At 46.2% G+C, this 27,857-nt stretch overlaps 2 protein-coding genes across 3 annotated transcripts in view; one reads left to right on the plus strand and one right to left on the minus strand.

Moving 5' to 3' along the window:
• pdcd2l (programmed cell death 2-like) lies at nucleotides 1-2,452 on the plus strand. Of its 2 annotated transcripts, none has more exons than XM_030731422.1 (2): nucleotides 1-483; nucleotides 1,179-2,452. In XM_030731422.1, exons 1-2 carry the CDS (start codon nucleotides 3-5, stop codon nucleotides 1,772-1,774), a joined length of 1,077 nt encoding a protein of 358 aa, XP_030587282.1. In that variant the 5' UTR covers nucleotides 1-2; the 3' UTR covers nucleotides 1,775-2,452. The 2 variants fall into 2 exon arrangements, with proteins under 2 accessions (XP_030587282.1, XP_030587283.1); XM_030731423.1 differs by having other exon boundaries at nucleotides 1,182-2,452.
• The window catches only part of LOC115781645 (nuclear factor of activated T-cells, cytoplasmic 3-like), a 25,928-nt gene continuing 413 nt past the window's right edge, over nucleotides 2,343-27,857 (minus strand). Inside the window, exons 2-10 of the mRNA XM_030731420.1 lie at nucleotides 18,220-18,889; nucleotides 16,197-16,592; nucleotides 15,946-16,108; nucleotides 13,277-13,476; nucleotides 10,261-10,433; nucleotides 9,942-10,082; nucleotides 9,799-9,854; nucleotides 7,252-7,948; nucleotides 2,343-2,936 (exon numbers count right to left, since the gene is read on the minus strand). Coding sequence (XP_030587280.1) covers nucleotides 2,818-2,936; nucleotides 7,252-7,948; nucleotides 9,799-9,854; nucleotides 9,942-10,082; nucleotides 10,261-10,433; nucleotides 13,277-13,476; nucleotides 15,946-16,108; nucleotides 16,197-16,592; nucleotides 18,220-18,889 — 2,615 coding nt within the window. The 3' untranslated portion in view covers nucleotides 2,343-2,817. The remainder of the gene's footprint in view (nucleotides 2,937-7,251; nucleotides 7,949-9,798; nucleotides 9,855-9,941; nucleotides 10,083-10,260; nucleotides 10,434-13,276; nucleotides 13,477-15,945; nucleotides 16,109-16,196; nucleotides 16,593-18,219; nucleotides 18,890-27,857) is intronic.

Below are 27,857 nucleotides of genomic sequence, written 5' to 3' on the forward strand. Positions count from 1 at the left end.
AGATGGCCTCGCGCGCTCCGGAGGCGCCGCTGCTCGGTGTGAGTGACGGAGAGATCGACCCCAGGAGGCACCGGAGCTCCTATCTGACCAACAAGGTCGGGGGTCGGCCCGACTGGCCGCCGGCCGTCTCCCCACGGCGCCCCCGGTGCGGCCGCTGCGGCGCTCCCTTAGCCCACGTGGTGCAGGTGTACTGCCCCTTGGACGCGTCCCCGTACCACAGGAATCTCCACCTGTTCGCGTGCTCGGGTGCGGAGTGCAGCGGCCGCTCAGAGTGCTGGACGGTGCTCCGGTCTCAGTGTCTGGAGGCGGAGGCGGCGCGGACATCCGGGCGGCCTGCCCCGGCTCGAGGGGCTGCTCCCCGGGCCACAGACTGGTGCGACGCCGCTGATGACTGGGGGATGGAGGGGGAGGAGGATGGGTGGGGAGGAGATGCGAAGGACGAAACACAGGCGGAGGAGAAGACAGCAGCTCCAGAGGGAACAGGTAGGACCGACACTGTCAATCTGCCAGTTCTGTTCTCCAGATTTGCCTTTTCTTTTCTCGGGAATTTGTTACTGACTGAAGGGACTGGTTCTTAAACAGCCGGTCTCACACAGTCATACAAGCACTCACTCTGAACTCATCAGGAACAACTCAGGGTTCGGTACGAGGATACTTTGGCACGCAGACTGGAGCAGCCGGGAATCGAACCACCAACCTTCTTGTAAATACCTTCTTGATGAGTTTATGGTCTGTTTTATTGAATAAAAGGTTTTACAAATTAAGATCCTGTTAGAGTCAGAAAGGGTGATGGGGCAGGGACTGCTTTAGGGCGGGGCTACCTCCTGCTGACCTCGCGCTGCCCCTCGTTTCCTAAGCCCAGATTATCCTCTGTGGACACAGGCGGCTGGAAACCTGAAGGCAGGTAGTCGTTGGCCACCTGGAGCGATGCTGCTGTGTTGTTATAAATGAAGCTACCCAGGAGGATATGAAGTAACTGAGCTCATCTCTGGCTGCAGCAATAAAGTGACCTACCTGACGTTATTTAAAGCCTTTTATTTTAACCACGGATGAGGCGACTCCTCAGTAAGAGCAGAGTGAGGACATCGTGTGGTGTTCTGGATCTAACCAGGCAGATATTTTCACAATGAGATGTTTCACTAATATTTTTGTATAAATCCATCTTCTGCTCTTCTCAGCAGACATCAGCAGCCACCTCCAGGATCTCAGTCTGGAGGAATTACAGGAGGATGTCGCTGCCTTCCGTCCTTTCTTCATCAGCGTGGTGGAGGAGGCGGACCTGTGTGGAGAGGACCACGACGACCTGGAGCACGCTCAGGAGCTGCTGAGGGAGTACGAGCGGCGAGAGGGGGTGGCGGTGGGAGAGATGGAGGGGAGCGGAGGAGGCGGGGAGGAGAAGTACGAGAAGACCAGAGCCAGACACGGAGACGCCATCTTCTCCAGGTTCATGAAGACGATCTCGGCGTGTCCGCAGCAGATCCTGCGCTACTGCCGCGGCGGGAAGCCGCTCTTCATCTCCGAGCCGCCGTCCAACATGGCGCAGCTGGTGCCGGCATGCAGCTCCTGCGGAGAGTCCCGCACGTTCGAGCTGCAGCTGATGCCCGCTCTGGTGAGCCTGCTGCAGTGGGAGGGCGGCAGCACAGGGGTGGAGCTGGAGTTTGGGACGGTGCTGGTTTACACCTGCACGAGCAGCTGCTGGACATCTGGGTCGGCCTTGGCTGTGGAGGAGTTCTGCTTCATTCAGACTGACCCGGACCAGCAGCTCTTTAAGTGACTAATGTGACCCTCAGAACGGGATTATCGGATTATTTATGTGTCATGATGTCTAAAATCTGAGGCGAATGTACGTTTAACAAGACCAACCAGCAGCTTTTGCTTCTCCTGTAGCTTAAAAATCTCCAATTATAGAAAAGTGCCATTCTGACCTCATCAGGTGCCTTAAACTTCCAGCATGGTGCCACCTTAATCATCGGCAGACCTAAATAATGGAGAGAAACATGAGCTGGACTTGATGTTGAGCTCAGTGTTGATGATGCAGCTTCAAAGACATCACAGGGTCAGACTCGCTCTACATGAACATTTGTAGTGAGTGAACCCGAGTATGAGAAGCCATTAAACGCTCCACTGCAGCCGTTTGTGCTCGCCAGCTTTTCTGATCTTCTGCTGTCCGTCTTTCCTGTGTAACGTCATAACCACACACACACACACACACACACGACCGTGGCAGCAGCATTTAATAATTCACCCTGCAGGGAGTCATTACCAACCATGACCTCTGACCTCCCTGTAAGGACATGCTGCTGCTGCAGGTTGTTTAATGACTCATGCAGACACACCAGAGGTTTTCCTTTAGTTTTTACTTCAACCTTTAACATATTTCTAAATGTCGCGTCACACCACAACAGTTCAGGTCGGAAAGCATGAATATCAAACTGGGTGAAGGAAATGTAAACGTGTAAAACAAAGCTATAAAAATGTAAATCAGCTGAAGGATTTCAGGTTTTCTGGATCACATCCAGAGTATGAAAATAGATGATTTTTAATTTCCTGGCCAATAAATAGAATTTCCTTATTTAACCTGTGACATTCCCAATCATTAGAATTATAAGAGTCAAATTTCAGCCCTTTATTCTTCCTGCGATTCGCTCGTGAAAAGTTAAATCTTTGGTTTGTCTGTGAGGTACGAGTCGGTTTCTCTAAAATTCCTGAGACAGACGAGGAAACGGTCATCTGACGTTTTCAGGCACTTGAAGATCAGTTTGAAGCACTTTGTGCAAACAGCAGAAGAAGAACGGCGTTCCTGAGGAAGCGGCGGAGCTACGGAGCATCTCCACAGAACGGTAAGGCGGCGGCGCCGGACGTTGGCTCCCAGTCGTACTGTTCAGGCTGGACGCCGCTGCTCAGGCCGCCGATGTCTCTGTCGATGATCTCGTTCACTGCAAACAAACCAGAAACATCAGATCGTTATCACACTGTGATTAATTAACTAGGCTTCAGTTTTTAATTGATCTAACAAATCTTCCTCTCTGTGCACACGTGTGTGTGTTTCCACAGGGAGGAGGAAACTTTGAATTGTTCGATGCCTCATCTGTCTGATAATTAGTCCACACAGGAACTTTCAGCTGATGTCTGAAAGTGGAGGCTGACTGAAATTTTATTGCACATGGCTGGTTGTGGTTTTCCCCAGTGAGTGCAGCATTAAGTGTTTGGGAGGGGCAGCCAATCAGAATAAAGTTTTTTTGTTTGTTTTTTAAAGGGGGAGGAGCTAGAACAGCTTGTGAATAAAAATATGCTTTTCTCTGTGGCTGTGTTTGCAGACAGGCTGAAGCGTGTAAGCCAAACTAAAACATCATGACACCCACTTTAGCATCAGAGCATCGTGATCGATCTGCCTCTGATGGTGCAGAAAGGATGCTCTAAAAGAGGTCATAAAGGAAGCACTGAAGCATCTTTTCTTAGTATTTAGGTGGTCAGCCTTTTCTCATTATGGCTGCAGATTCTTCCAGTTGGCTTTGCTCTGTTGGGAACCTCCCTCTGGGTGCTGTTACAGTACCAAGCATGGCCACATGATGGCGCACTTACAGCTTTAAACACCAGTCTCGTCTGTCACTGATTTACTTCATCAGGTGAGAAATTAAACCAACTTTAGTAAATCCTCTGCACTGCCCTCCTGACCAGCCCATTAAAAACTAATAGGAGTCCATGAGCAGCAGGACGCTATGAAGCATGCTGTGTGGAGCTCGTTATGATGAGCAGTAAACTGTGCAGGGCAGCAATTGGCTCCATCAGAGTCGGTCTATTCTTAGCTCTGCAGTGAAACCTGAAGCTACAAGACACACACACACACACACACACACACACACACACACACACACACACACACACACACACAGAGCAGGATCAACAACAAGGGCTGACAGAGGCACTCAGGTCCATCATGTAAGGAAAACCTAAAAAGATCCCATCACTGAATATCTCAGTCGCTCATTAAACAAATTATAGTTATTACATTACTATTACAGGTTTCATTCAGAGCTGCTCTTTTATTACTTTCATTAATTCCCCCCCAGCTGTTCACACATGTACAGTGTTTGGCCCACCAGCTGCTTACAATAAAGACATTTTTACCCAGATTATTTTAAATACATTTTATGTCCAGAAGCAGGGCGCCGCTGGCTCATTGCAAATATGTAGCATCACATTTGATTTGGCAGATTTTAAGCTAGATGCTGTTCCCGATGCAACCCGCTGAGGGATATTTGTCTCCCTTCCTGGTCTCAAACCAGGGATCTTTCACGTTAGGCAGTGTGCCGGAGACCCTAAGATTAGGGGTTAGGGTTGCCTTAAATACATGGTCAGTTCTCAAAGGCACAGTTTGAAGCAGATAACAGCTGCACAGAAACCACACCTGAAACTCTGTTTTTCTGTGCTCGTCCCTTCCAAACCATCCATGGATACTATTAGCGTATCCCACTTGTCACAGCGTGGGAGGCGGACATCCTGGACGGGCTGCCAGCCCATCGCAGAGTTAGCAGAGAGACCGAAACACCTGCAGCCTGTTTAGAGTCATCAATCAAACTAAATGAGCGGGTGGGAAGAAGGTGACACTGGCACAGGGAAAACATGGCGCCACAGCCAGCTGGTGGGTACTAACCCGGGAACCTGTGAGGCCATGCTGCTCCTACTACAGAGGTGAGCTCAGGGAGCACAGGAACCTCCTGTGGAGCTCACATGAGCTTCATTTCCAGTATGAATGCAGACCCTGAAAGCAGCGCCTCACGATCCTTTTGACTCTCAGCAGGACGTGTTGGGAAAGTTACCGCAGGGATACCTGGCTCCTTCGATGTCAGCTCTTCCCATCACTAAAGTGTTACAGTTGAATTAAAATGTAGTAAAAGTACTAAAGGTACCAAAGGTGTTCGTGCACTCAGGGAGGTTTTGGAGTAATTCATATTTTGGATTTCAGGTTTTGATGCATTTATGCATGAGAATCATTTGATTATAAAAATGAACATTTCTCCTAGAGCGTGTCTGAATCATCACACAGGAACTGTGAACAGAACACAAAGTTTTGTTTAATACGTATAAAATCTGTTTTTGAATTTTTGATTTTGTGACGGAGCGATAAAATCAAAGTCTGTGCAGCAGAAAATCTAAGTGCTTTCACACAGCATACTCGAATATGTAATTCACCTTAAGTTTTACTTTAATATATTTGAAACATTTGCTTTGTAAGGAGGCTGACGGCCCTCCTGAGGGGACAGTTTGGAGGTCACAGTGGAGCTCAAAGGCGACGAGGAGGAAGAGAGGGTGAAGATCAGAGGCCCTGAGGACAGCTGGTGCCCGTGGCAACAAATTTAACCCCACCTGCACCATTCAGACCAGCAAACGTGGCTATTATTAACCCAGATCAGAGAGAAATGCAGTGTGCACACACACACACACACCCAACATCACAGAGCAGCAGAGGGCGCACACACACACTCATTGTCTCACTGACATCATACACATCCAAAACAAGAAAAAACTGATGAGCAGTTAAGTGGACACATTTGTTTCCACCTCCATGTTTTTCTTCCTGGACTCTTAGAGAAGCTTTGCACGATTCAAAGTTCAAAATAATCCTTCTGTATCTCATCCTGGGCCTTGGTGAGGTCACCCTCTGTCAGTAACACACTCTAACAAGCCAGCTCTCTTCTGATTGGCTGCCCTGATACACAACAGGTGGGTGGGGCTTCTGTGCCTATGATGACCATATTAGGGATTTCCCCTCTATTGCACAGAAGAAACAAGAGGAGAAAGAAGCAGTTAGAAACTGGTGCGTACAGCGAGCTCATTGTTAACTTGAACATCCATCTTTGGAGCAGGAAATAAGGAAAAAGGAGATCGGTACCACAAACCCGATTTGTTCCGCACATAAAACACACACTTCATTGCCGGGATAGGTTGAGATGGAGGCAGATGATCTCCTGTGGCGCCCTCTAAAGGGAGCAGCCGGACGGAGATTTCAAATTTGTTGCTGCCTTAATGAGACATTTGATTTGTCTAATTGTATTTTATCCTGTTGCTCTACACTTTGTGCAGCAGAGCACCTTTGGGATGTGGTGATGTGAGAGAGTCACATCGTGGATGCAGCAGACACATCTGCAGCAGCTGTGTGACGTTATTGTGTCAGCATGGATCTGAGGAACCTTCTGAATCTGAAGGCAGAGAGGGTCCAACCCAATACCAGCCAAACCTAATAACGAGCGTATTTAAGCTCTTTGGGTTTTAACGTCACTTCTTGTTTTTGCAACAATCTTTGGCCTAAATAAATCACACCTTACTGCAGCTACGCTCTTATGATGACATTCATCACCAAAAAAAAAAAAAAAAAGGAGGTTAGCAGTAAAAGCTAACCAAAAGCAAACTAAAAGCTTTGTGGGAATATTCCCCACAGTCCGAGAACATCGTTTTCAAGGTCAAGGTCACCCATGTTTTTCTAAAAATCTCTCATTTTAAATTCATAATCAGTGAATTTTTCATCTATTGCGATGAACTTTGGTACTTGGGTATAAACAACAACACGTACAGTTCATGTCTCAGTCAGTCAGTGTTTTACTTTAGGGTCCACAAACTGAATCACTGTATACGCCATCATGTGGATCTCTGGAGCTTGAAAAAGGCGACTGGACTTCTTTTTGTTTCTTGAAGACGTTTCACCTCTCATCCGAAAGGCTTCTTCAGTTCTCAACCAAATGGTTCTCAACCAAACCACCTCCAGGGGACTACGCCCACAGGGGTTTAAATACCTGGGTCTCTCCACCATTTGGTTGAGAACTGAAGAAGCCTTTCGGATGAGAGGTGAAACGTCTTCAAGAAACAAAAAGAAGTCCAGTCGCCTTTTTCAAGCTCCAGAGACTACTATGACCTGGATAACTGAGAATCTACACAGACATCATGTGCATCATTTTTTTAAAAAACATAAAAGCACGTTTTACACTTTTTAAAAGCCAATAAAACACATTTCTCCTGGTTTATGATGGAGTATGAGAGCGTCTCTATCGCAGCGGCACATAGAAAATCTGGGGTGGTGGAGGAATACGCTCGGAGTGCCCTTCTAGTTTTTAATACATTAAGAAAAAAATTGTATTTTCTAATGAATTTTTTTGCTGATGAAAATTTCTCCCTCTACTACAGCAGTCACTGAGCATACATGTCAGGGCTTTATTGTGAAAGTGACAGGAAGATGCCTAGAATCTAGTTTCCTACCGTCGTCCAGCGTGATCTCCTGGAGGCCTAAAGATCCCAGGGTCGGCTGCTCCTCTGGCTCCTGCTTGATGGCCAGCACCTCCCGCAGCCCGGGTACCACAGACTCCTTCTGGGGGTCGGCGGGGGTCACAAAGGTACTCCTGGGACTCAGAGACAGTTCCCTCTGAGATCCACTGGAGGAGGTGTGGGGAGGGATGGTGAAGGTCTGAAGTGGGACAGAAGAGGCCAGAGGAGGAATCGTGCTGATCTGAGGAGCCATGACGGAGGTCTGAAGGGGAATCAAGGTGGTCTGCGAAGGCGAGGAGGCATGAAGTGGGACAGAGGAGGCCTGAGGATGCATTAATGGGGTCTGAAGGGGAGCAGAGGAGGGAGGATGGTGAAAATGGGGGGTGCTTTGGGAACCACACTGCACCAGGAGGTCACAGGAACCATAATAAGCCACGTCTGGACCGAGCGCTCCGTCGTGCGAGGGCGTCGGGCAGAAGCCGGGAGGATTCTGGGAGATGTGATCTGGCTCCCAGCGCTCCTGTTTGACTGCAGAAGCAGCAGCAGGAGGAAGGTGGTGTCTGACCCCAGGCAGGTAGGTGAAGCTCTGCATCACACTTTTTCTTCTTTTCCCATTTGAGACGTAGAACTGGACCTGGACCGGAGACGTCGTCTTCTTATTGTACGCAGGAACCTCCACCACGATGCTGGACTGGAACACAGACACACACAGTCAGGGTTCCTTTGATATCCTTTATAAAATATGAGGATCTGTTAGAAACTTTGTTTTCTGGGTGTTTGGACGTCTGAACCCTAATTATGCGGTTTAAACCACATGAAGCCATTTACCTGCACCCAGACTTACACAAGCCGTGTGCAGCACTCTTATCTGCAGCCACACTGAGTGTGTGATGCACTTAGAAAAGAAAAGTGCATTTGTGGCATTGCAAAAAAGGGGAAGCAATATTTATGTGTGTGTCTTTTATTTCTCATGCTGACTCCGGCCGTCTTGCAAACAGACTCGGACTCTGTGGTTTCAACCGGCTCTCATTAACTTCCTCTTTGCACTTCCTTTAAAGGGATTCTTGATCACCATCTCCACTGACGTTCACACGCTCACAAAAAACCAGAGCAAAGTCCTGTGAGCTCAATACTCCAGGCCGAGGGAAATGGACTAAATGGTAAATGGACTAGTTCTTATATAGCACTTTTCTACTCTGAGCACTCAAAGTGCTTATACAACACCAAACCACCAAAAACATCGGACCTCAAACACCCCGGGTTCCTCTCACGAGTCTCTGCTCACTGTGCACCACGAGGCAAACAGAGCAAAGAAAGATTAAAGCTCAAATCATTTATTTTTGGACGCCAGAGGGCAAAAAACTCTGCAACAAATGCACCGATACAGCCAAGCAAGATCACATTTAAAAATCCTGCAGTACACAGGCACCGTCATCAAGCAGGAGCTCCCAGGAAAGGCTCAGCTCCACTCATCATGAACATGAAGGTTTTGGCAATATAGGGATTCAGTTATGACACAATTATATAGCATCTTAAATTATTATGTATTAAGAGCACGATGGAGGCTCCTTCAGAGCACATTTACTGAGGAGCTCCCTTCAGTCTGGCACAGGCCTTTCATTGATCTACACACTGTACCAGAGCTTTGGAAGGACTCCATCAGAATTCCAGGTCCAAAGATCCTGTCAGCCACCAGCGCCCCCCCCCCCTCCCCCCCCCTTTAGCTGGCACGAATCCCCTGGAGGGCCATAATTCCAGGTCTCAGTGGATCTTAATGGGGTGCGTATGAGCCTCAGTCACTACAAATATGTAACCAGGAATAAGAAATGCTAAACTCATAATGAATATGAACCACTGAGAACACACCGAACAGCATCATCATGGTGAGAACTGAGCGGTCCAGGATTTTTATGGTGTGAATTTGAGCATCCTGGGTCACATCGTTCTCGAGTTATCGTGTTCGCCCAGCGGGGTGACGACATTACTCCATCAGCCTTTTTAGGCTGAGGGGTAGAGCCTGGCCCTCAGGTAAACGAGGATTATAGGCAGGTGAACCTCTAATGCTGTGAAAGGTTTGGTTTGCCTATAGAAGAAATCTCTACAATAATGCACCTGCCTGTATGTGGAGAGCCCTGCTGCAGGTGCCAGGTTTGGTTTTACTTTGGGTGAGCTAAAGGTCAATCCTTTCTTAATGAATCGAACAGGCCACACACAGTGATAAGCAGACTGTGGGCTCCCAGCCTAACCAACATGTAAAACCTTCAGACGGTCCTGATGCTTCCAGGAGAGGACGTCCTCTCTTATTTATCACGTTTGTGCTGATGAACTCCGGTAGGAGGTGCAGCCCCTCGGCAGCTGAGGTGTTAAAACCCTCCATCTTCAGCCTGACTGGATTTTATTATTATATGAATATACTTTTAATTGATTATTTTATCTATATTTGAATTGCTCTGCTGTATCATCATCATCATCATCATCATCATCATCTCGGCTATCAAATCCTATTTTTCCCCTTTTCTGTTCGATCATCTTTGTACTTACTCCGCTGCATTTTTCACACACAACTCTGGCATCTGTTTCCCACAGCGATCTTCCATCTGAGGGGACGAAACATACGAGTTTAAAGGTCATTAGGTTACCAGAACTTTAGGAGAACTTATTAAAGCTACAGTAAATTAATCTACCAGGCCCTTTCTCCATGAAAACAACCCTGGACTGAGCAGAGACGTTGGATCCGGTGATGAGCAGCTCCTCTCCTCCCTCCACAGAGCTGCTGGCCGGACTGAAACCATCTACCTGAGGGAGCTCCTGACCTGAGCGCTGGGCTGAAAGGCAACAGTTTAATTTTAATAGGTCTCTGTTACATGACACACACAGAGGAAACAGTCACGCAGAGCTAATAATGGAACGCTGACTGTTCTGTGTAAAAGTTTAACATTTTCTTCCTCTTCTGTGATCATGTTTCAGTTTTTCTGAATGCGATGCACTGTCGGTGAGACTCACAACACTCCACGGGGATCGACGCCGTCTGCAGCCACAGAATCTGGCGGTCCGGCTGAGGGACGGCGACCCTGAACACGACCCGCACCCTCGTGTTCTTCCGCCCGATATCCGTCTCTCCTTTCTTCAGCTCGATGTCAGCGTTACGCAGCTTCAGGATGCCAGCGCAGTCGATGCTACGAGAAAACAAACCCCAAACACACACCGTTTATCAGAATGCAGCGTCTCAACTTTAAACCGCTTTCCACTTTTAACTACCCGGGCAGCACTTTGATGAGAGCTAGCATCTTAGAACTGCATGCAGGTTCACATGTCACAGGCCCACATTCCTGCCAGCTGCAGAGGGCAGCAATTCACGTGTGTGCAAACTATGAAATGTTGGAGAAAGAAACCAGTGAAACAAGAAACACAGAGGAGGAACCTATCAGCTTTCTGGCATGCCTGAAAACCAGAGCACAGCCTGCTGCTCCATCAGCTGACAGCTGCTCAGAGGACGAATTCACACAAAGCAGTCTGGCAAGAAACATCAACTGCAAGGCCCCTTTTTACAGCCTTCAACCCAATACTTTCAACACTGCTATACAAGGCTGCTACAACTACTGCTGCTGCTGCTGCTATATTGAATCATTGAAGTTGCCTGCAATCTTTATGCTTTGTAAGCCCATGCTGTGGGCTGGACCACTGAAACCTCACTCAGGAGAGTGTTGCTGCACTGATGCTGCCGCCTTGACAACAGCTATTAAGTTTGGCTGGCTGTTAGTGAACAACAGAGTGCTGTTACAGGCTTATGTACATGTTACCTTCTTTAAATGTTTTAGATTACAGTGACATGCCTGCTGCCTCCTCTACCACAGTTCTTTACTTTACAGTGCTTTCTAATCTGGTTTCCTGGCCTTCGTTAAGCCTACAGAGTGGTATATTTTTATTTTCAAAACCATACTGAGTTCTTATCTGTGTGATTTCCTGCCACAACCAGCTCCTCAGGATTTTATCAGTGCTCATAAATCAGTAGACGCCTCAGTCACTGAAAACCTTTGGAACAAACTGAAGCTTCATTTTTTTGTCTTCCTGGGAGAGTGCAAAGCTCTGGTGACATGAAACTGCTGTCTCTAGTTTGGGATCTTTGTTTCTGTCATTTTCAGGATGTTGTTGTGCGTTTTGTTGGTCAGAACAAAGAAAAAAAGGTTTTCTGTCAGCGAGGCAAGTGTGAAGATCGATATCAGCCGCATCAATGATAAAAGCTGAGCTGGAGCCAGGGTGTGGTCAGCTGGCCATTAAGCATAATTACTAGGAGCAAGCATACAAGTAAACAGATATACTGTACTGTGCAAAAGTCTTGAGCCACCCTCATATCTTTATATGTTGCTGGTAAAATGGGAAATAATGCAGCAGTTTACTGAAACATGCAAACATACATGTTAATCCAGCATATGAGGCAGAAACCGTTTGTATGAGTCTAATGAGCTTGAAAGTCAGTGTCTGCTGTGACCTCCTTTACTCTGAACTCTGAGGAGCTTCCGGTTCTCCAGGCTTCCTGAAGGACATTCAGAGCTCTTCTGTGGATGTTTCTGCCTTTGGTTCTCTGTCAGGATGATCCCACACTGCTGCAGTGATGCTGAGGTCTGAGTGAGACCGATCCATGACTGATGATGCTTTTACTGCACTGCAGTGCGTTTGGGATCATCATGCTGAAAGATGAAGCTGCTGCCAATCAGAAGCTTTCCAGATGGTGCTGCATGGAGAACATCTGATGGTTCTTTTCTGTGTTTGTGATTCCATTAGTTTTGAAAAGCTCTCCAACACCACCCAAACCATGACAGAACCTCCACCGTGCGTCACAGATGGCTGTCAGTGTTGACCTGGCAGATCTCAGCATTTCCTCCCAGTTTCCCTTCCTTAACAACGACTTCCTGACCCTTCCACTGAGACCATCTCTGATGAGGCTACAGTAAATGGATCAGCTGAAGGTCCAGATGAACTCTCAGGTCTGGTCAGGTCTGTGTTTGTTCCTGTTCCTCAAGGACGTGACTTTCAGATACTGTAAATAGTTTTAGGCCTCACACTTCTTCTGTCCTCCGTGTGTCTAATTTCCTCATTTGTTAAGGACACACTGCACACGGTGCTGAGAGAAGAACAGTTTTCAGCTTAACCATTTTCTGCTGTCAGACTGAGTTATCTTTGACAGTTTTCACAGATTCAGCTAAAGAAATGGAACAAATGAGGTTTTGTGACAGACTGCTGGTAACAAAGAGCCTAAAGATCCAATTTTAAACTGGTTCTTTGCTAAGTTGTCCGTTACGTGTCGACAACACTGGTTCATCCCTGAGTTAGGAGCCTTTTTAATACTTGAAAGGTCATAGTTCAGAGGCTTAAACAAAAAACATTCCTCTGAAAAAGGTCTGAAAATGAGTGAAAAAGCAGCCAGTGTCCAAAGAAAGACCTTCAGAAAGCTGGAGAACTGTTGCTCATGAGCACTTTAAAAGACAGCCTGGCTGCTGGGAGGCAAAATATAAAGAATGAGGGGTGGCTCAAGACTTTTTCACAGTTGTTCATTAGAGGGGGAAAAAGACTAGATCCAGAAATAAAACTAATCATCTTCTTCATGCTGTTTCAAACAACCGCAGCTGAAGAAGTAGCCAGAAACACAGAGGAGGAAACGACGGTACGATCACGGGCGTGGCGCGCTCTGCTGACGGGACATCTCTGAGGAGCAGCACCTGAGTTACAGCGTACGGCTTAAATTACTGCAGACTGAACGCAGAAGCATAAAACCAGTGTGAAGGCAGGCCGGGGCCACCAAACTACTTTCAGCAAGTAGAAAAAGAAAACATCCACCAATGAAGAGCAGAGCTCTCTGAGGCACTGCAGGTAAAACCTCACCTTACCTTTGTTATCATGTTGCTTAGTCTTTACGTGCATGAACAGGAACAGGAAGAAGCCTTTTCTGCACATGTGCAGAATAAAAAAGGTTTGCTGCGCAGGTCGGTTAGTGATCGGCCGGTACTGTTGACGCCGTTACCTGGCAGACATGTTGTTCTCTGGAAGCAGAGGGATCTCCAGGACTTTGGTGGAAGCCATGATTTTCTCCTGGCACATGGTGGTGACCGTCTTCCCGGTCACCCGGTGGACCTGGTAGAAGGGGTGAGGACGAAGATATCGGTCATCCGCGGTGCCGATGAACAGCAGCAGGCTGACCGGCTGCTCGCTGTATCCGTGCAGCTGCGGGAAAGGAAAAAATGATAAGCAGCTGCGAATCCTGACAAACATCACGTCTGCCCTCTGAAAGTGTGATTACATTCAAATGTGGAGTGTGAAGCATCTCACAGTGAAGGTCATTTTCACTGTAAGAAACAGGTTTTCTGGGAAGCTGAAGCTCCTGCAGAAGTGCTCAGACTCTGTTACGAGTTGGACGGCTGATCGTTTCTTCAGTTCAGAGAAAACTGAAGTCCAACAGATTTGTGCCTAAGGTGATGCTTTGTTAAAGCTTCTCTCAGGAACTTTGGAGTCACCTCTGACTCGGCTTTCACTCTGGACGCTTATGTTAAATCTCTGGCTTTCCTCACTTAATGCTGCCGGGTTGGGTTTCACCGGTTATCCTCACCTTTATTTCATGGCTTTGGATTACTATAACTCACTGTTCAGAACGCTGCTGTGAGGCTTCTGACTGACGGTGTGACACCGGCTCTGCAGCAGCTTCACTATAAGAGCCTGGTTTAACGGTTAGAGCACTGCATGGGCAGGGACCAGCGTACATCAGAGACCTTTTGCTTCCCAGCAGATCCCTGAGCCTGCACGGTTTTTAGCACTCTGTTGTAAAGCACTTTGTGATATTTATCTTTAAAAGGTAGTGTTTCCAACACCGCTGGTTACACTTAAGAGCTGGAAACCCAGATAAGACTTCATCAGGAAGCATCTGAAAGAGCCTGCACATCTCTGAAAAAAATCTTTGGACAGAAGAAACTAGGATTAACCTGTAGATGAAAGAGGGGGAGAGAGAAGTATGGAGAAGGAGAGAAACGATGATCCGAAGCGTACCGACACCTGCGCCCGTATATCTGTGAGTGGAGCCGGGTCACTGCTGCCTGTGGATGTGAAAACAGGAAGGCCACACTCAGAAAGGGTTAGCATGCCAAAGGTGTGATCTCTGAGCCGGTCATAAATAAAGGTGGAGTGGAGCGCTGCAGCACGTTTGTGAATAAATAACAACCTGGAGAACTGAGACACAGATCTAACAGTTATTTACTGTTTTAGCGTCTCAGTGAACCTTAGAGGTGTTCTGTGTATTTCTGACCTTTGGACAGGACAGCCTAGCTTATTATAGCTCCAACTGTTGTGTGAAAGGTTCAGAGTCCAAAGCAAAAGGCCAAAAAAGACCAGGCTGTAAATAAAAACATTAGTTTTAAGTGGATGAGAGCTACAGACATGCAGACACTAAATTAGAGCTGCTTTAAAGAAACCTTTGTTTTAAACTGAATTTCCTAAAGCTTGAATAAATACGTGGATGTGGTGGGGATGAGTCACTACCATAGGGAGGTGCTCACACCCACTGTGAATTACACACCTATGAACACAGGTAAACATGCAGACTCCCTCCAAGACCAAAGCTTTGCTCTTGGAAAATGCATCAAGTTTGATTAACGTCGCAGTTCTGATGATGATTCAGGACACACAGGAGATTTCAACCCTGGGAATGGGGGTCTGGGATATTCTGGGATCTCTTACAGAAGAAGGAAATCATAAGTTTGAGGATGTGGACTTTTACAGACTTTATCTGCAGTTAAGACATCGTCAAACACTGAGAAGTGACATGGTGTGTTTTTAAAGGATTGTGACCGGTACACAGGACGTACGGTCTCAGGAGGCTAAAACTGACTTTGTGTGTTTATATGTAAACATGAGACAGGAAACAGAGGAAACGTACATGCATCTTCTGATTTCAGAGTATGAGTGAGGAGAGAATCTGAAGAGCACTCGTTGCTCTGTCATCTTTGTGGATTTCACAAATTTAAAAACAGTCATGAGTGAGTATCTGTTTCCCGTGCGACCTGCTGCTGTCCCTTTTCCCGACACTGTCAGCTTCAGCACGTCTTGTAGCAGGAAGCTTTTCTAGCTTCGGCGGCGGCCTGAGAATGTGCCACCCAGAATAGCCCCGCTGGTGTCCGTTACATACGAGGCCTTGATGGAAGCTTTATTTGTTTCAGCCCGCCTCTGTTGTCTGATCCAGAGGCTCCAAGAGGCCGTCCAATCAGCACATCAGCAAAGCACACCGGGACACAGCCTCGGCCCACCTGTGATTTTACCTCCAGTGGATCGTCTCACTGTGGGACTTTGTAGTATTTCTGCCACGTACAGTTAATGTTCACAGAGCACTGAATCATCAGGCTGAGGCATGTTGGCAGAAACCTCCACAGCTGAAAAATGAAGCCAGTTCCACATCAGAGGAACTGCAGGTTCCACATCAATAAACCTCCACACCAATGCCTCCTGTGTTGGAATTTCTATTTTATTTTAATGTTTTTTGTTAGTTATGCATACAATATCTTTTCAGTTTAGTTTATTTCTAAAGTTTATACTATAAGCTTGATCTGAGAGATCAAGTCAGAACCAAGTTAAATCAACTTAACAAAACATGACAGTGAACTGAGGGTTTCTGGAACCCTTCAGTGGGAAAACAGGTTAATGACCCACCTTAACAATAGGATGTCCTCCAGCAGCTGCCTTGATGGATCCCCTGCTGCCCTCAGTCTCATAATGTGCCCTGTGGTAGGATTTGGGCTGGACCTCCAGCTTCAGCTCACACTGGTCATACTGGCTGGGTAGAGGCCAGTCCATTGGAGGGGGCGACAAGGTCCTGCAGGCAGAGATAACAGGTGTGACCATCAGATACTCTGTCGAGCTATTCCTAACTCCATCTGTTGAATACTGATTCTAAGGCCAACCTGAACAGAGGAGGGTTTCCAGGTTTGGGTTTGTTCCAGGTGAAGTGGGAGGGCACCTGAAGGAACAGCTCAGCCAGGCCTTTTTCTCGCCCCTCTTCTGCAGGAGGATCCTGGAAGGACTCCAGATCAGCATCCACTTGACCAGCCAGGACCCCCAGCTGGCTTCCAGACGTCCTCCTGGTCTTGGAGGGCACGTCCAGCTCCTGGAATCCACACATCAGGGGGGGTCCGAGGGCACCAGCAAGGCTTCCCACCCAGGTTTCATCCGTCACACTGCCCCGAGGGGAGGCGCCTGGGGTGGGGCTGGGTGAGTATTGAGGGGAAGGAGAGCGGGCGTGAGGGTCGGCGCTGGAGTGGCGTCTCTTCCCACAGGGAGAGGCTGGCCTGGATGACGGCCTGAGAAAGGACAGATTCACACCGAACGTGCTTTAGGCAGTTTTTTCATGTATTAAACACTTTTTATGACCAACAACTGAACACAGCATAACGCAACTTCCCCGCCTCGTTACACCAGCCACACCACGTGACCATCGTGCACAAACATCTTCTGCAGCCCACCCAAACCTTTAATCTCAACTCTGATCATCACACAAGCCACAAAATCAAGTATTTCTTTTGTGTTTTCAGTCATTCCATTTAATCTTCTGCCTACTTGATTCTTTGTCAATAGCTTTACTTTCCAAATTAAGTTCTTTCCGACTAACGATGGCATACACGATGAGCTCAGGGTCAAAGATACGCCAGAAAATGAAGAAACAGGGATTTTTAAACCTCAGCTTTGTTTCATTAGTTCAGTCAAAAGTCCTTTTGCTTTGTCCTTTTCCTAAAGAAGATTTGAACTGAAAAATCTATTTGATTGTATAACCAATCCCACAGGATAATTAAACCAAAGCTATTATAATGTGCTTCACACTGTACAGTCTACTGTACAGGATTAAGTCCCATAAAAGTTTAAAAGATGCTACTTTTAAATTGCATACTCTTATTATTTACACTGTTTTTCATTTTAAGCATTTAACTGATTTTTTTTTTTTTAAAGGCATTCATTATAAATAACTTCTCTTCATTTGCAGTACCTTCACGGCCCACCAGTGGGCCACAGCCCACACTTTGGGAATCAGTTTTCATTACTTCACATACTGTAGACAGCAGTCCACAGGCTGTTAGAAGGACTTGGGTCCTGGACACAACAAGGTCTGCAGATTAACAAGCCCAACCCACTTTAACCAGGGGGTGGGGCTAATCTGATTGGGATCTACTCCTGGCCCTTAACTTTGTAGTAAAATCCGCCTAAATTACCCAGAGATAACGGACTAATAAATGCTCTTAAACATCTGGAGTACATGCACTGTTTTCCCCCCAAGAATCAAACTCACTAAAAATGTTAGTGTCACTGAGAAAAAGAAGACTGAACACACTGAAGTAGAAGGTTTTCATATGGGGTGGCTGTGGCTCAGGAGGTGGAGCAGGTCACCTACTAATCAGAAGGTTGATGGTTCAATTCCTGGCCGCTCCGGGCTGCATGCCAAAGTATCCTTGGGCAAGATACTGAATCCCAAGTATGAATGTGTGTGAATGTTAGACAATAAAAGCACTTAGCTTAGTTACATATGGAAGTGCTTGTATGAATGGGTGTGAATGGGTGAATGCAAACATGTTGTACAAGCTCAGTCAGAGTAGAAAAGCGCTATATGAGAACAAGACCATTTACCTTCTCTGCCTTAAAAACGCCTGCATTCAATTAATAATCTGTGTGATGCATTCGCAGATTTACTGATATTCTCCTGGACTGGGTCATCTGGACGTCTGCTCGTGTAACACGATTGTTTCTGTTGGTGTGTATCTGTCAGTGGATGAGCAGGAGGCATCACGGCAGGTCATGACAGCTTTGTAAATGTTATTTGTCTCTGTGGTTGGTCTGGTAGCCGTGTTGTTTGTGTCTGCTGTTGTGATTGTATCTTGAAATGTTATAAACTGTTCAAATAAACAAATGAAGCCATCTGGTCACCATGGTGATATCTACCTGGAAGTGGGCCGGCGGTTGAGCCAGCTCTCCTCTGTCACACTGGCGCGAGGGGAGTGGCAGGGCGACTGACGGGGCGACTGATGGGGCGACAGCGCCGGGCTGAAGGCCAAAGGATGTTGGTATTTCTGCTGCCAAAGCTCCACCCCAAAGGCTCCGCCCCCGCAGCCTGGAGAACCCAGAGGTGACCCGAGGGGGGAACCCAGAGCGAGGCGGGCGGCATCAGGCAGATCCCCCTCCACGTCTTCGTAGATATGTGAGAAAGACTCGCAGGAGGAGAGGTCCGACATCCAGCTCCTGGAGGAGAGGCTACTGCAGGGGCTCGGGCACAGAGCCGGATCCCGGTACCGGGGATCCAGAGAGAGGTAGAGCTGGTCTCTGGACCAGGATGCATCACTGTAACCTCCCTCTGCCCCACCCACTGCCAAAACCTCTTGGCTACTGTCGGGCTCAACATGGTTGTTTGGGGCAATGGAGGTAATCTGGATGCTGGGGCAGTCAAAGGCTCTGGGGTTCACCTGGGCGCTGTACTGGAGCCCCTGAGATTGGTATCCAACATGTGGATCTGAGGTGGGGAAACATGAGGGAGAACTCTGCAGCTCCTGGATGAAGGGCTGCTCAACCAGAGCCTGTGTGGGGGAGGGAAACGTCCTCACATTGAGATCTGGACCTGAAGTGTGAGAAACAAAACAACATGTAAATCAGACTGGAGATCATTTGCCTTGCAAACGTGTGGTTCTCTCATTATTATAGTGTAGCAGTCCTGCAGCAGATGACTGCACCTGGCAGGTAATATTCATCAATAACCAGGACAGAACCTGCAGGAAGACTCAGATACTCCACAGGTTCTCCTACAGTGTTTAAGAGGATTCCAAAAAAACAACCAGGCCACCCTCACATTCAAAAACAGTGACCTGCAGTCTGCAGATGTAAATATTTGAGGGCCATACGGGGAAATGAGAATCGCACCAAGTGTTTGGCATGACCATTTTTCCTTTACATAGAAAATATATTGACCATCCACCAGAGGAAAATCAGCAGGACTGTTTTTGCTTAGTGGGGACCAATTTACTCACTTTTTAAAATTCATGTTCATCAAATGTTCAGACTCCTCTGCTCAGCTACATACAGAACAATCATGCTTATGTGTGCAGTCAGCCTCAGAGGCTGCTGTGAACCTGAAACTCAGTTTTCATTTAATAAAAAAAATAAAATAAAAAAAAAACATAAATACTATCATATCTTAGTAAAGGAAACGAATGAATTCTAATTACAGCCGACGATTACAGCCTGTTTCAGTGACTGGCAGTAAGCTCATGTGACAGCAAAATGATTAATCTTTAGTTCTGTTCTTGCACATCTTTCCATAGATTCTGTTTCACAGGCCGAACTTGACAGCTCGATAGCGTTCATGTGGAAAATTATATTTAAAAAAAAAGATCTTTGAGTATTTAACATGCCATCTGGCTTCCTGCCATTACACCACACAACATAAAAACCCCCAAAAAGGTAACCGTCAAAGAAACAACATGCTGAAAGGTGAAACAGCAAAGATCACTATTGCAAAACAGAACAAGATAAAATAACTTCTCAGTTATCACAACTCAGATTGTTGCACAAGTCTGACATGACGCATTTCCTTCTTTGTGTTTATGTTTTGATCTTCTGTTGATTATCTTTTTGAGGTCAATTCTCCATGAACAGCTTCACTTCCTCCACCTGATAGCACTTCATTTCAATTCTCTCACTAACAAAGAGATATGTGATGATTTCAGGATCAAAAAAGGTCAAAAAATGACAACGTAGTTCGAGCAGGCGACATCCTCGGCCTCCGGGGACCATTTTTGATTACAACATGATTGCATAGGTCATCTGGTGGGAGGCAACCTGTCTCCAAACATCTGTGGTCCAACTTAGACTGACTGCAAACACTCTCAGACAGATTGGCAAAGGTTTGCAAATAACTAAAGCCTAATTTATAAATGCAAATAGACTGCCAAAACATTGCAACCAATGAGATTCAGTCTATGCCAAAAAGAACAACTCATCTGTCTCTTTTTGAAACTGGGTGCTTGACACAGCTGGTTGTATTCTGGTTAGATTCCTATATAAAAGCAAGGCTGCCGAGTGCCTATTTCATTCTGCAGTTAAATCACCATCCTGCAGCAACTACGTCACTATTTGTGCAGGAATTTCTCATTTTTATTTTCAAATCTATGAGATTCAGGCTGGACTTAAAGTAAGAAGTTAATGTGAATTTCTGTGTATGTAGACACAGAAACATAAAGAGAAACCCAGACCCAGACCTCCCTCTCCCCAGCCACCTCCTCAAGCTTAGCCAGGGGAACACCAAGGCGTTCCCAGGTCAGCTGAGAGATATAATCTCAGCTCACTTTTCACCACGACAGACCAGTGCAGTGTCCACATCACTGCAGACACAGCCCCAAATCCATCTGTCGATCTCCCGCTCCCTTCTCCTGTCACTCGTGAACAAGACCATGAGATACTTGAACTCCTCCACTTTGGGTAGCAATCTGGCCCTGAGCCAGAGAGGGCACACCACCCATTTCCAGCTGAGGACCATGGCCTCAGACTTAGAGGTGCTGATTCTCATTCCTGCCACTTCACACTCGGCTGTGAACTGTTCCACTGCGAGCTGGAGGCCTCCACCTGATGAAGCCAACAGGACTGCATCATCCACAAAGAGCAGAGATTAGATTCTGAGGCCACCAAGCTGGAAGTCTTATGCCACTTGGCTATGCCTAAAAATTCTGTCCATTAAAATTATGAACAGACTCAGTTACAAAGGGCAGCCCTGACAAAGTCCAACACCCACAGGAAACGAGTCCAACTTATGGCCGCCAAAATGGACCAAGTTCTCGCTGAGGTAGTGCGGGGACTGAATGGCTTGTAACAACAGGCCAGACACCCCATACTCTAGTAGCACCCCGAGGAACACGGTCGAATGCCTTCTCCAGGTCCTCAAGACTGTAGACTGGTCCAGCATTCCACAACCAGGATGAAAACGGCATTGTTCCTCTTGAATCTGAGGTTTGACTAACAGACAAACTCTCCTTTCCAACACCCTGGCATAGACCTTTCCGGGTAAGCTGAAGAGAGTGATCCCCCCAATAGTTGGGGCACACCTGCCGGTCCCCCTTCTTGAAGGTGGGAACCACCACCAATCTGCCAATCTAGTGACACTGTCCCAGATGTCCACACGATGTTGCCTGTCAACTGTTGGGTCGTAATTTTTAGAGCTCATGGGTTTCCCTCTGGCCAAAATGATGGGGATTCAAACCTTAAAACTCAATTAAAACCAGAAATGTAAAAAAATAAGAGCAGAATTTGGTGCAGGAGGTTTATTAAACACTCAAGATCAAACAAAAAACAAAGCATAAGCTCCGCCTGGTTGTTCGCCTCAGGCCCTGTTTACACGACACCATTTCAAAATGAAAACAGCACAGTTCTGATGCGTTTCGGCCTCCTGTTTAGACGAGAATGGAGTGAAAAGGATACTTTTTGGAAACAGGGGCACTCGCACATGCGCACTATGGTTGCAGCTCCTATAGCCACACCGCCAACTGGTGGCCTGGCAACAGGAACTGCAGTGTTTTCAGTGATGTGTGTTTCTGTGTAAATGGAGATCGTTTCTGAAATGTCTCCGTGTAAATGCATCACTTTTCAGAAACGACAACGGCAAAACTGGCAACACCGTTTCCACTGGAAACTTTGTGTAAACGGGGCCTTAAGCGCATGCAGGTTAGAAAAGCCAACAGCAAATAACGAAAAGGCGAAGGCTGACCAGGGTGTCACACACTTTGCTTATATAGAAAGTCAAGAGTGCCAAGTGTCCAAAACATCTGGCTGCCTCAGTGGCCGGGGATCAGTCTGCAACAGCCTCTGCCCTCGGGCGCAACCTGACACCCACTGCACCCGGCCCCTACGGCAACTCCTGTGGGTGGTGGGCCCATGTCTCCTGTTTGGGCTATGCCCAGCCGGTACCCACAGAATAGGACCACGACCCAGCCACCAGGCACTCCCCCTTGACCACCCTCTCCAGGCCTGGCTCCAAAGTGGGGTCCTGGAAAGCGTCTGAATCACTCTTCGCCTGGGCCCTCAATGAGAACAAATTTGCCTTGGGAGATCTTAGCAGGGGGCAAAAGCCCCCGACAACATAGCCCCCTGCTAGGATCACTGGGACACAGAAACCCTTCCACCATGATAAGGTGGCAACTTGCAGAGTTGCAAATCCACAGATTTATCAGAGTTATCACAAACTGACATCTTAACTGGCATCTTATTGCCATCGATAAAATTAAACCTGTCAATAAACATAAAGCTAGGCGGAAACCCTGCGCATGGGAACTGCAGGGAAGTCCATGAAATAAGCATCTTCTTGTGACCACAGGAAGTCCTGACTGCACTGGCGCTCTGATCTGTGGTGATTTTTACCTTTAGTTGCCCAAAAATGAGATCAATAGGGGAACTGATACTGAATGTGGTTCATAGTTTTATGAAATCCCAACCCAACCAAACAACTTCCAAAGGAGCACCACTTCCTGTGTGCTGCTGCTTGTTTACTGTTTGCTTTGTAGTGTCTGTGGCGACACATACTCAGGATGCATTATTCAGTGTATTTACAGTAACGTGATCTCGCGCCGACTCTACGAGCACTGGGGTAATTATGGCGACAGATTATCTCCAACAGTTCAGTAAATGCATTCACACAGCTGCACACACGCCCCGCCACAACACTACTATTAATACCCCTCCTTCACCCACCCACCCACACATACACATTTCAGTTTGTATGCAAAAAAGGCACAAAAGCGCCAACTAAGATCTGCTTCACTTCACCACTTGCTGTGTAGAAATAAATGAGATCTGATGCAACCGTTAACCCCCCTTCAGGGCAGACAGAGGGGGAGGAGGTGATACCCGCCAGCAGCTGGGTGTCACAGAGCGGTTAAAAAAAAAAAACCAGGAAGTAAAACCTGCCAGTAGACAGGCACAGCAGCACACTGCCTGAAACACATGCAGACAGCACGAGCACATCTGCAGTAGCCATCTGCTGACCTGTCTGTAATCCGTCTGTACATCACCCCTCCCTCTGACCATCTACCATCATCCATGTATGCATTCATTCAGCCATCATAGCTGCTGAATGCAAGGTGATTATCTGCCAGCCTTTAAAACTCAGCCTGGAGGACATTTAGAGCAGCATTTTATTTAGAAGTGCTGAAAGAAGTGACAAAAAAAAAAAGTGTACCTTCAAGTGTCTGACCAAAGAACCAAAGATTTAGTATAACGAGCACTGCTGAGTGGGTGACAATGCTCAAAGATCACGCTGAGGGTCCCTGATTAGCACAGACAAATGCCATCAGAAGACAGGAAATGGACCAAACTGCAGCCAATCAAACATCTGAGATGATCCATCCACAACACAAGGTTACTCTTTAATATGTTGGAGGGCTGCACAATTAAATGAATTGTGATACAGAACATGCATGCGTCCAATATTAGTAACACTATATTAAGAGACAGACACACAACGGATAACAGACCACTGAAACAAAAATCCAATGTGTGGCACAGCAGAAGGTAAAGACATCATCATCTATTACTTTGGATTTAGGGAAAGTGATGATAACAGAACAAATCATATGCAAACGGTGCTGTACAGTTGTGTTGTTTTGCAGTGTGTGCACTGCAAAGGCAAGCTTTGGGGAGGCCAATCCATGACTGATGGTGTTCACAGTGTGTTTGGGATCTCTGTCATGCTGAAAATTGAAGCTGCTGCCAATCAGAAGCTTTCCAGATGGTGGTGTAAGATGTGATCATAATTCCATCAATTTTAACAAGGTCTCCAACTCCACTGGCTGAAATGCAGCCTAAACCATGACAGAGCCTCCACCGTGTTTCACAGATGGCTCTCCTGACCTGGACAGCTCAGGGGTGGCTGTAGCTCAGCAGGTCATCGACTAGAGTCGGTGGGTCGATCCCTGGCTGGTTCAGTCTGCATGCCGAAGTATCCTTGGGCAAGATACTGAACCCTGATGCGTTCATCAGGTGTGAATGTGTGTGCATGTTAGATAGAAAGCACTCAGGCATAGGAGAAAGTGCTTGTATGAATGGAGGAATGAATGAGGCATGTTTTATAAAGTGCTTTGAGTGCTCAAGTAGAAAAGTGCTATTTAAGAACCAGTCCAATTACCTCCTCCAAACATATTGATGACAATTTGAACCAAACAGCCATCCCTCCATCAGACCTGCTCCACTGAGGTTCAGTGCAGTTCTTCTGTAATGAGGCAGACCTCAGCCTTTCCTCCCTGTTTCCCTTCCTTTAGAACGGCTTCCTGACAGCCGCCCTTCCACTGAGACCATCTCTGATGAGATGGATCAGCTGAAGGTCCAGATGATCTCTCAGGTCCTGTCAGCTCTTCGCTGGATTTGTCCTTGTTCCTTAACCACGTGACTTTCAGATACTGTAGACAGTTTTGTTTTAGGCCTGCCACTACTGTCCTCAGTTTCCTCTGACTTTTTAAGGACACACTGCACACATGCTGAGATATGCCAGGTTTTCAGCTAACAGCTCTTTGGGAATCACCTTGGTGCAAAAATAACATTTTATGCTGTGAAATTGTGTTTTTCATAGATTCAGCTAAAGAAATGGGAACAAATGTGACAGGCTGCTGGTAACAAAGAGCCTAAAAATTACAACTGAAACCTTCAGAAAGTCTGTACAGCTACTGCTCAAGACCACTTTAAAAAATTACAAGAGTTCAAATATTTGATGTCCAGGACACTGAGCCCATGAGCCAAAGTCACACAGGGAGGTTTTGAAAATGTAACCGAAAGACATGCTGTACATGAAGACTGCAGGGGGGGGGGGGGGGGGGGGGGGGGGTATAACCTGCCGCAGGTTAGAGACCAGAGCCCCATCCAATGCAGGAAACAGGGTCGATGCATCAGCACTGAACAAGCGGATAACGAAAGCTGTAACACAAAGGCAGCAGCTGAGCCAGCTAAAGAGGCACTTAGAAACCAAACATCAGTGCTAAAAGAAGGCTGGCCTGCTGACTGTGTGAAACTGCCTGATAAGGCGATAGAGGCAGGTTTATGTTACTGGAGTTTACTGTAATGCAAAAAATGCTGGCTAGGTGCCTTTACTAGATGATAAAAATCCAAAAAAGTACTGAATTATGGCAGAAGGCACAGATATGAGTTTGAGATGATGCTCCATGTTTGACCTACTCTGCTCCTGTCCAGCCTCATGCTTTTATTCTCAGACTCTACCAGAGTAGCTGTGCATGAAGTTCAGAATCAGCTTTTTTTTTAATGTCATTCTCTGAAAACTCACACAGGAAGCCACTTTAGTACTTTGCTGCTAAATGTGCAGTGACAGTAACTGTGATACTTCAAACTTCAATATCACCACAGACTCTCTTGATACACATAAACAAAACTAGAGATGATAAAAATGTAACTCCCCCTTTAGAACAACTTTCTTCTGATTGGCTGCCCCTCGGTAACTGAGCGTTTCAACAGCATGTGAATGCTTGTACATACACTGCCCTCATTATGCAAATCTATGTTTAATATGAATGTGCAGCATATGACATGTGACAGGAAATAAGGAAAAGCAGATTGGCTCCACTTTTAAAGAAAGGTTTAGAGGTGGGGTTCTTCATCATCATCATCATCCCACTTTCATGAATCCAGCCCTTCAAGAAGCTGGGTGACACGCTGTTATGCATATATCAGCCATCAGATACTTAACATAACGACTCTGATTCTTGGTTTCCAGGATGCTCCAATCAGCCTTCTTAGTCAGGGGTTTTCCTCGTTTAAATCGTGACTCTGGGGGACGTTGGTGTTTCTTACTTAGCAGAAGTCTGAGCATCTTCCTGTTATTTCAGATCATTTGACAAACAAAAATGTATTTTATGCATGAGTAAATTAAACCCCACCTTCAGCTAAAAATATATAGTTTTTTTAATCCCGGTGATTTTCCTTCGAGGGGAAGCTTGGAACGTCTTTGGTGGGGAGCACATTTTTTAATCAGCAGACCTCCCCCGACAGATTTAGGCTTACACACCAGACCCTTAAAGCCACAAATACACCACAGGCCTGCTGCTCCTGGTCATTCATTCAAAACTGCAACTTCCTCTTAGTGCGATTTACTTTCGAAATGTTTATTATTAAATTCCAGCTGATAAACTGGAGCCAGCGAATTTTCACTCAAATATAAAAATATCTTAATATTCAATCCACTGACTACTCTATTAATTAACTGACTGTTTAAATCTGTTTGTTTATTTTCTTTTAAACCAAGCTAAAGATTTTTATTCTAAAGTCTGTGAAACACTTCACTGTTTTCTGGTCACTTATAATCCAAACTATTAAAGTTTGGAGAAAATGTAAACAAATGAAAAAAACAGTTCAATTTAATTTTAGTCAACATCAAGAGCTTTAGCAGTGAAGGTTAGATGGGTCCAATCTTAAAATACCCGGTAATGGTTTTCAGTTCAGACAGCAATAACTAATCCAACTTGTTCAACAGGCTGCTGATTGATCAATCAGTGTAATCAATCAGTCGAGTCAGGCTCCCGAAGCCTCTCTGGAGACTGGTTTAGTCCTCTCTTTACCTCCTGATCCACATTTAAAAATCTCCTAAATTTAACAGCAAACAGCTGATGTGTCATGGGTAAAACACAAAATCACAACATCCGGGCGGAATTTTCAAAGTAAAACCCCGCAAAGCCGGGCACATTAAAGGCAAGCGTTTCTGGAGTGTTCTGGGATAATACAGTGATTACAGACCAAAATGATCATTAATCACTGTCACAGCTGCGGGTAATACAAGCAGAGTAATTGTTATTGGGCCCACAGCGGGCTGTTTACTCAGCTAAATCCCAGTTTAACAGAATATCAAATAGCTGCTTATCATCTCACAATGAAATGCTGCCCACAGAGCTATAACTGCTGCCAATCATGCTCATATTTAATTTTTTATCATTTTAATGTGCTGTATTCTAAACTAATTAGGTCTAAATGGGCTGAACATGTTTGAAGCCCTTTTTCTTCAGCCCAAACCAATGCTGATGTGTTTCAGCTGATTTTAAAGGAGTAAAACTATCAGCCAATAATTTATAAAGAAATATTGTAAAGGTTAAAAAAAATATATTTGATAGTCCAATATCTACTTGCTGCTGGTGGTACATTTATTAAATAGTTAGGCAGAAAACTAAAGATTACTTTTTATTTTGTCAGTTTACCGTATCTATAACCTGTGTATCAAACAGAGTGACCAATACGGGACCTCTGAGGGATGACTTTCAAGGAGAAGGACCAAAATCTAATATTCAAAATATCAAGCAAGAAGTAATTTAATGCCATGAATGCAGGAACTATTTGACGGGGAAACCAATAAATGAAATCTATAAACATTCCCCACAAAATACAAAGGTGCATTACTCTTTGTACTGAGTTTTTCCAGCAGCTTCAAGGTGAATTCTTATGGCGTTCCTGGCCTGTTTTATTTTGAAGGCCGGAGCCGTACTCTTCCGGCGCCGCTCCTGTTCATCTCCAGCCTGACGCGCCGACAAATTTCCAACTAACGCGCTGAAAATGCC

This window comes from Archocentrus centrarchus, chromosome 6 (genome assembly GCF_007364275.1).
Source record: "Archocentrus centrarchus isolate MPI-CPG fArcCen1 chromosome 6, fArcCen1, whole genome shotgun sequence".
NCBI lineage: Eukaryota > Metazoa > Chordata > Actinopteri > Cichliformes > Cichlidae > Archocentrus > Archocentrus centrarchus.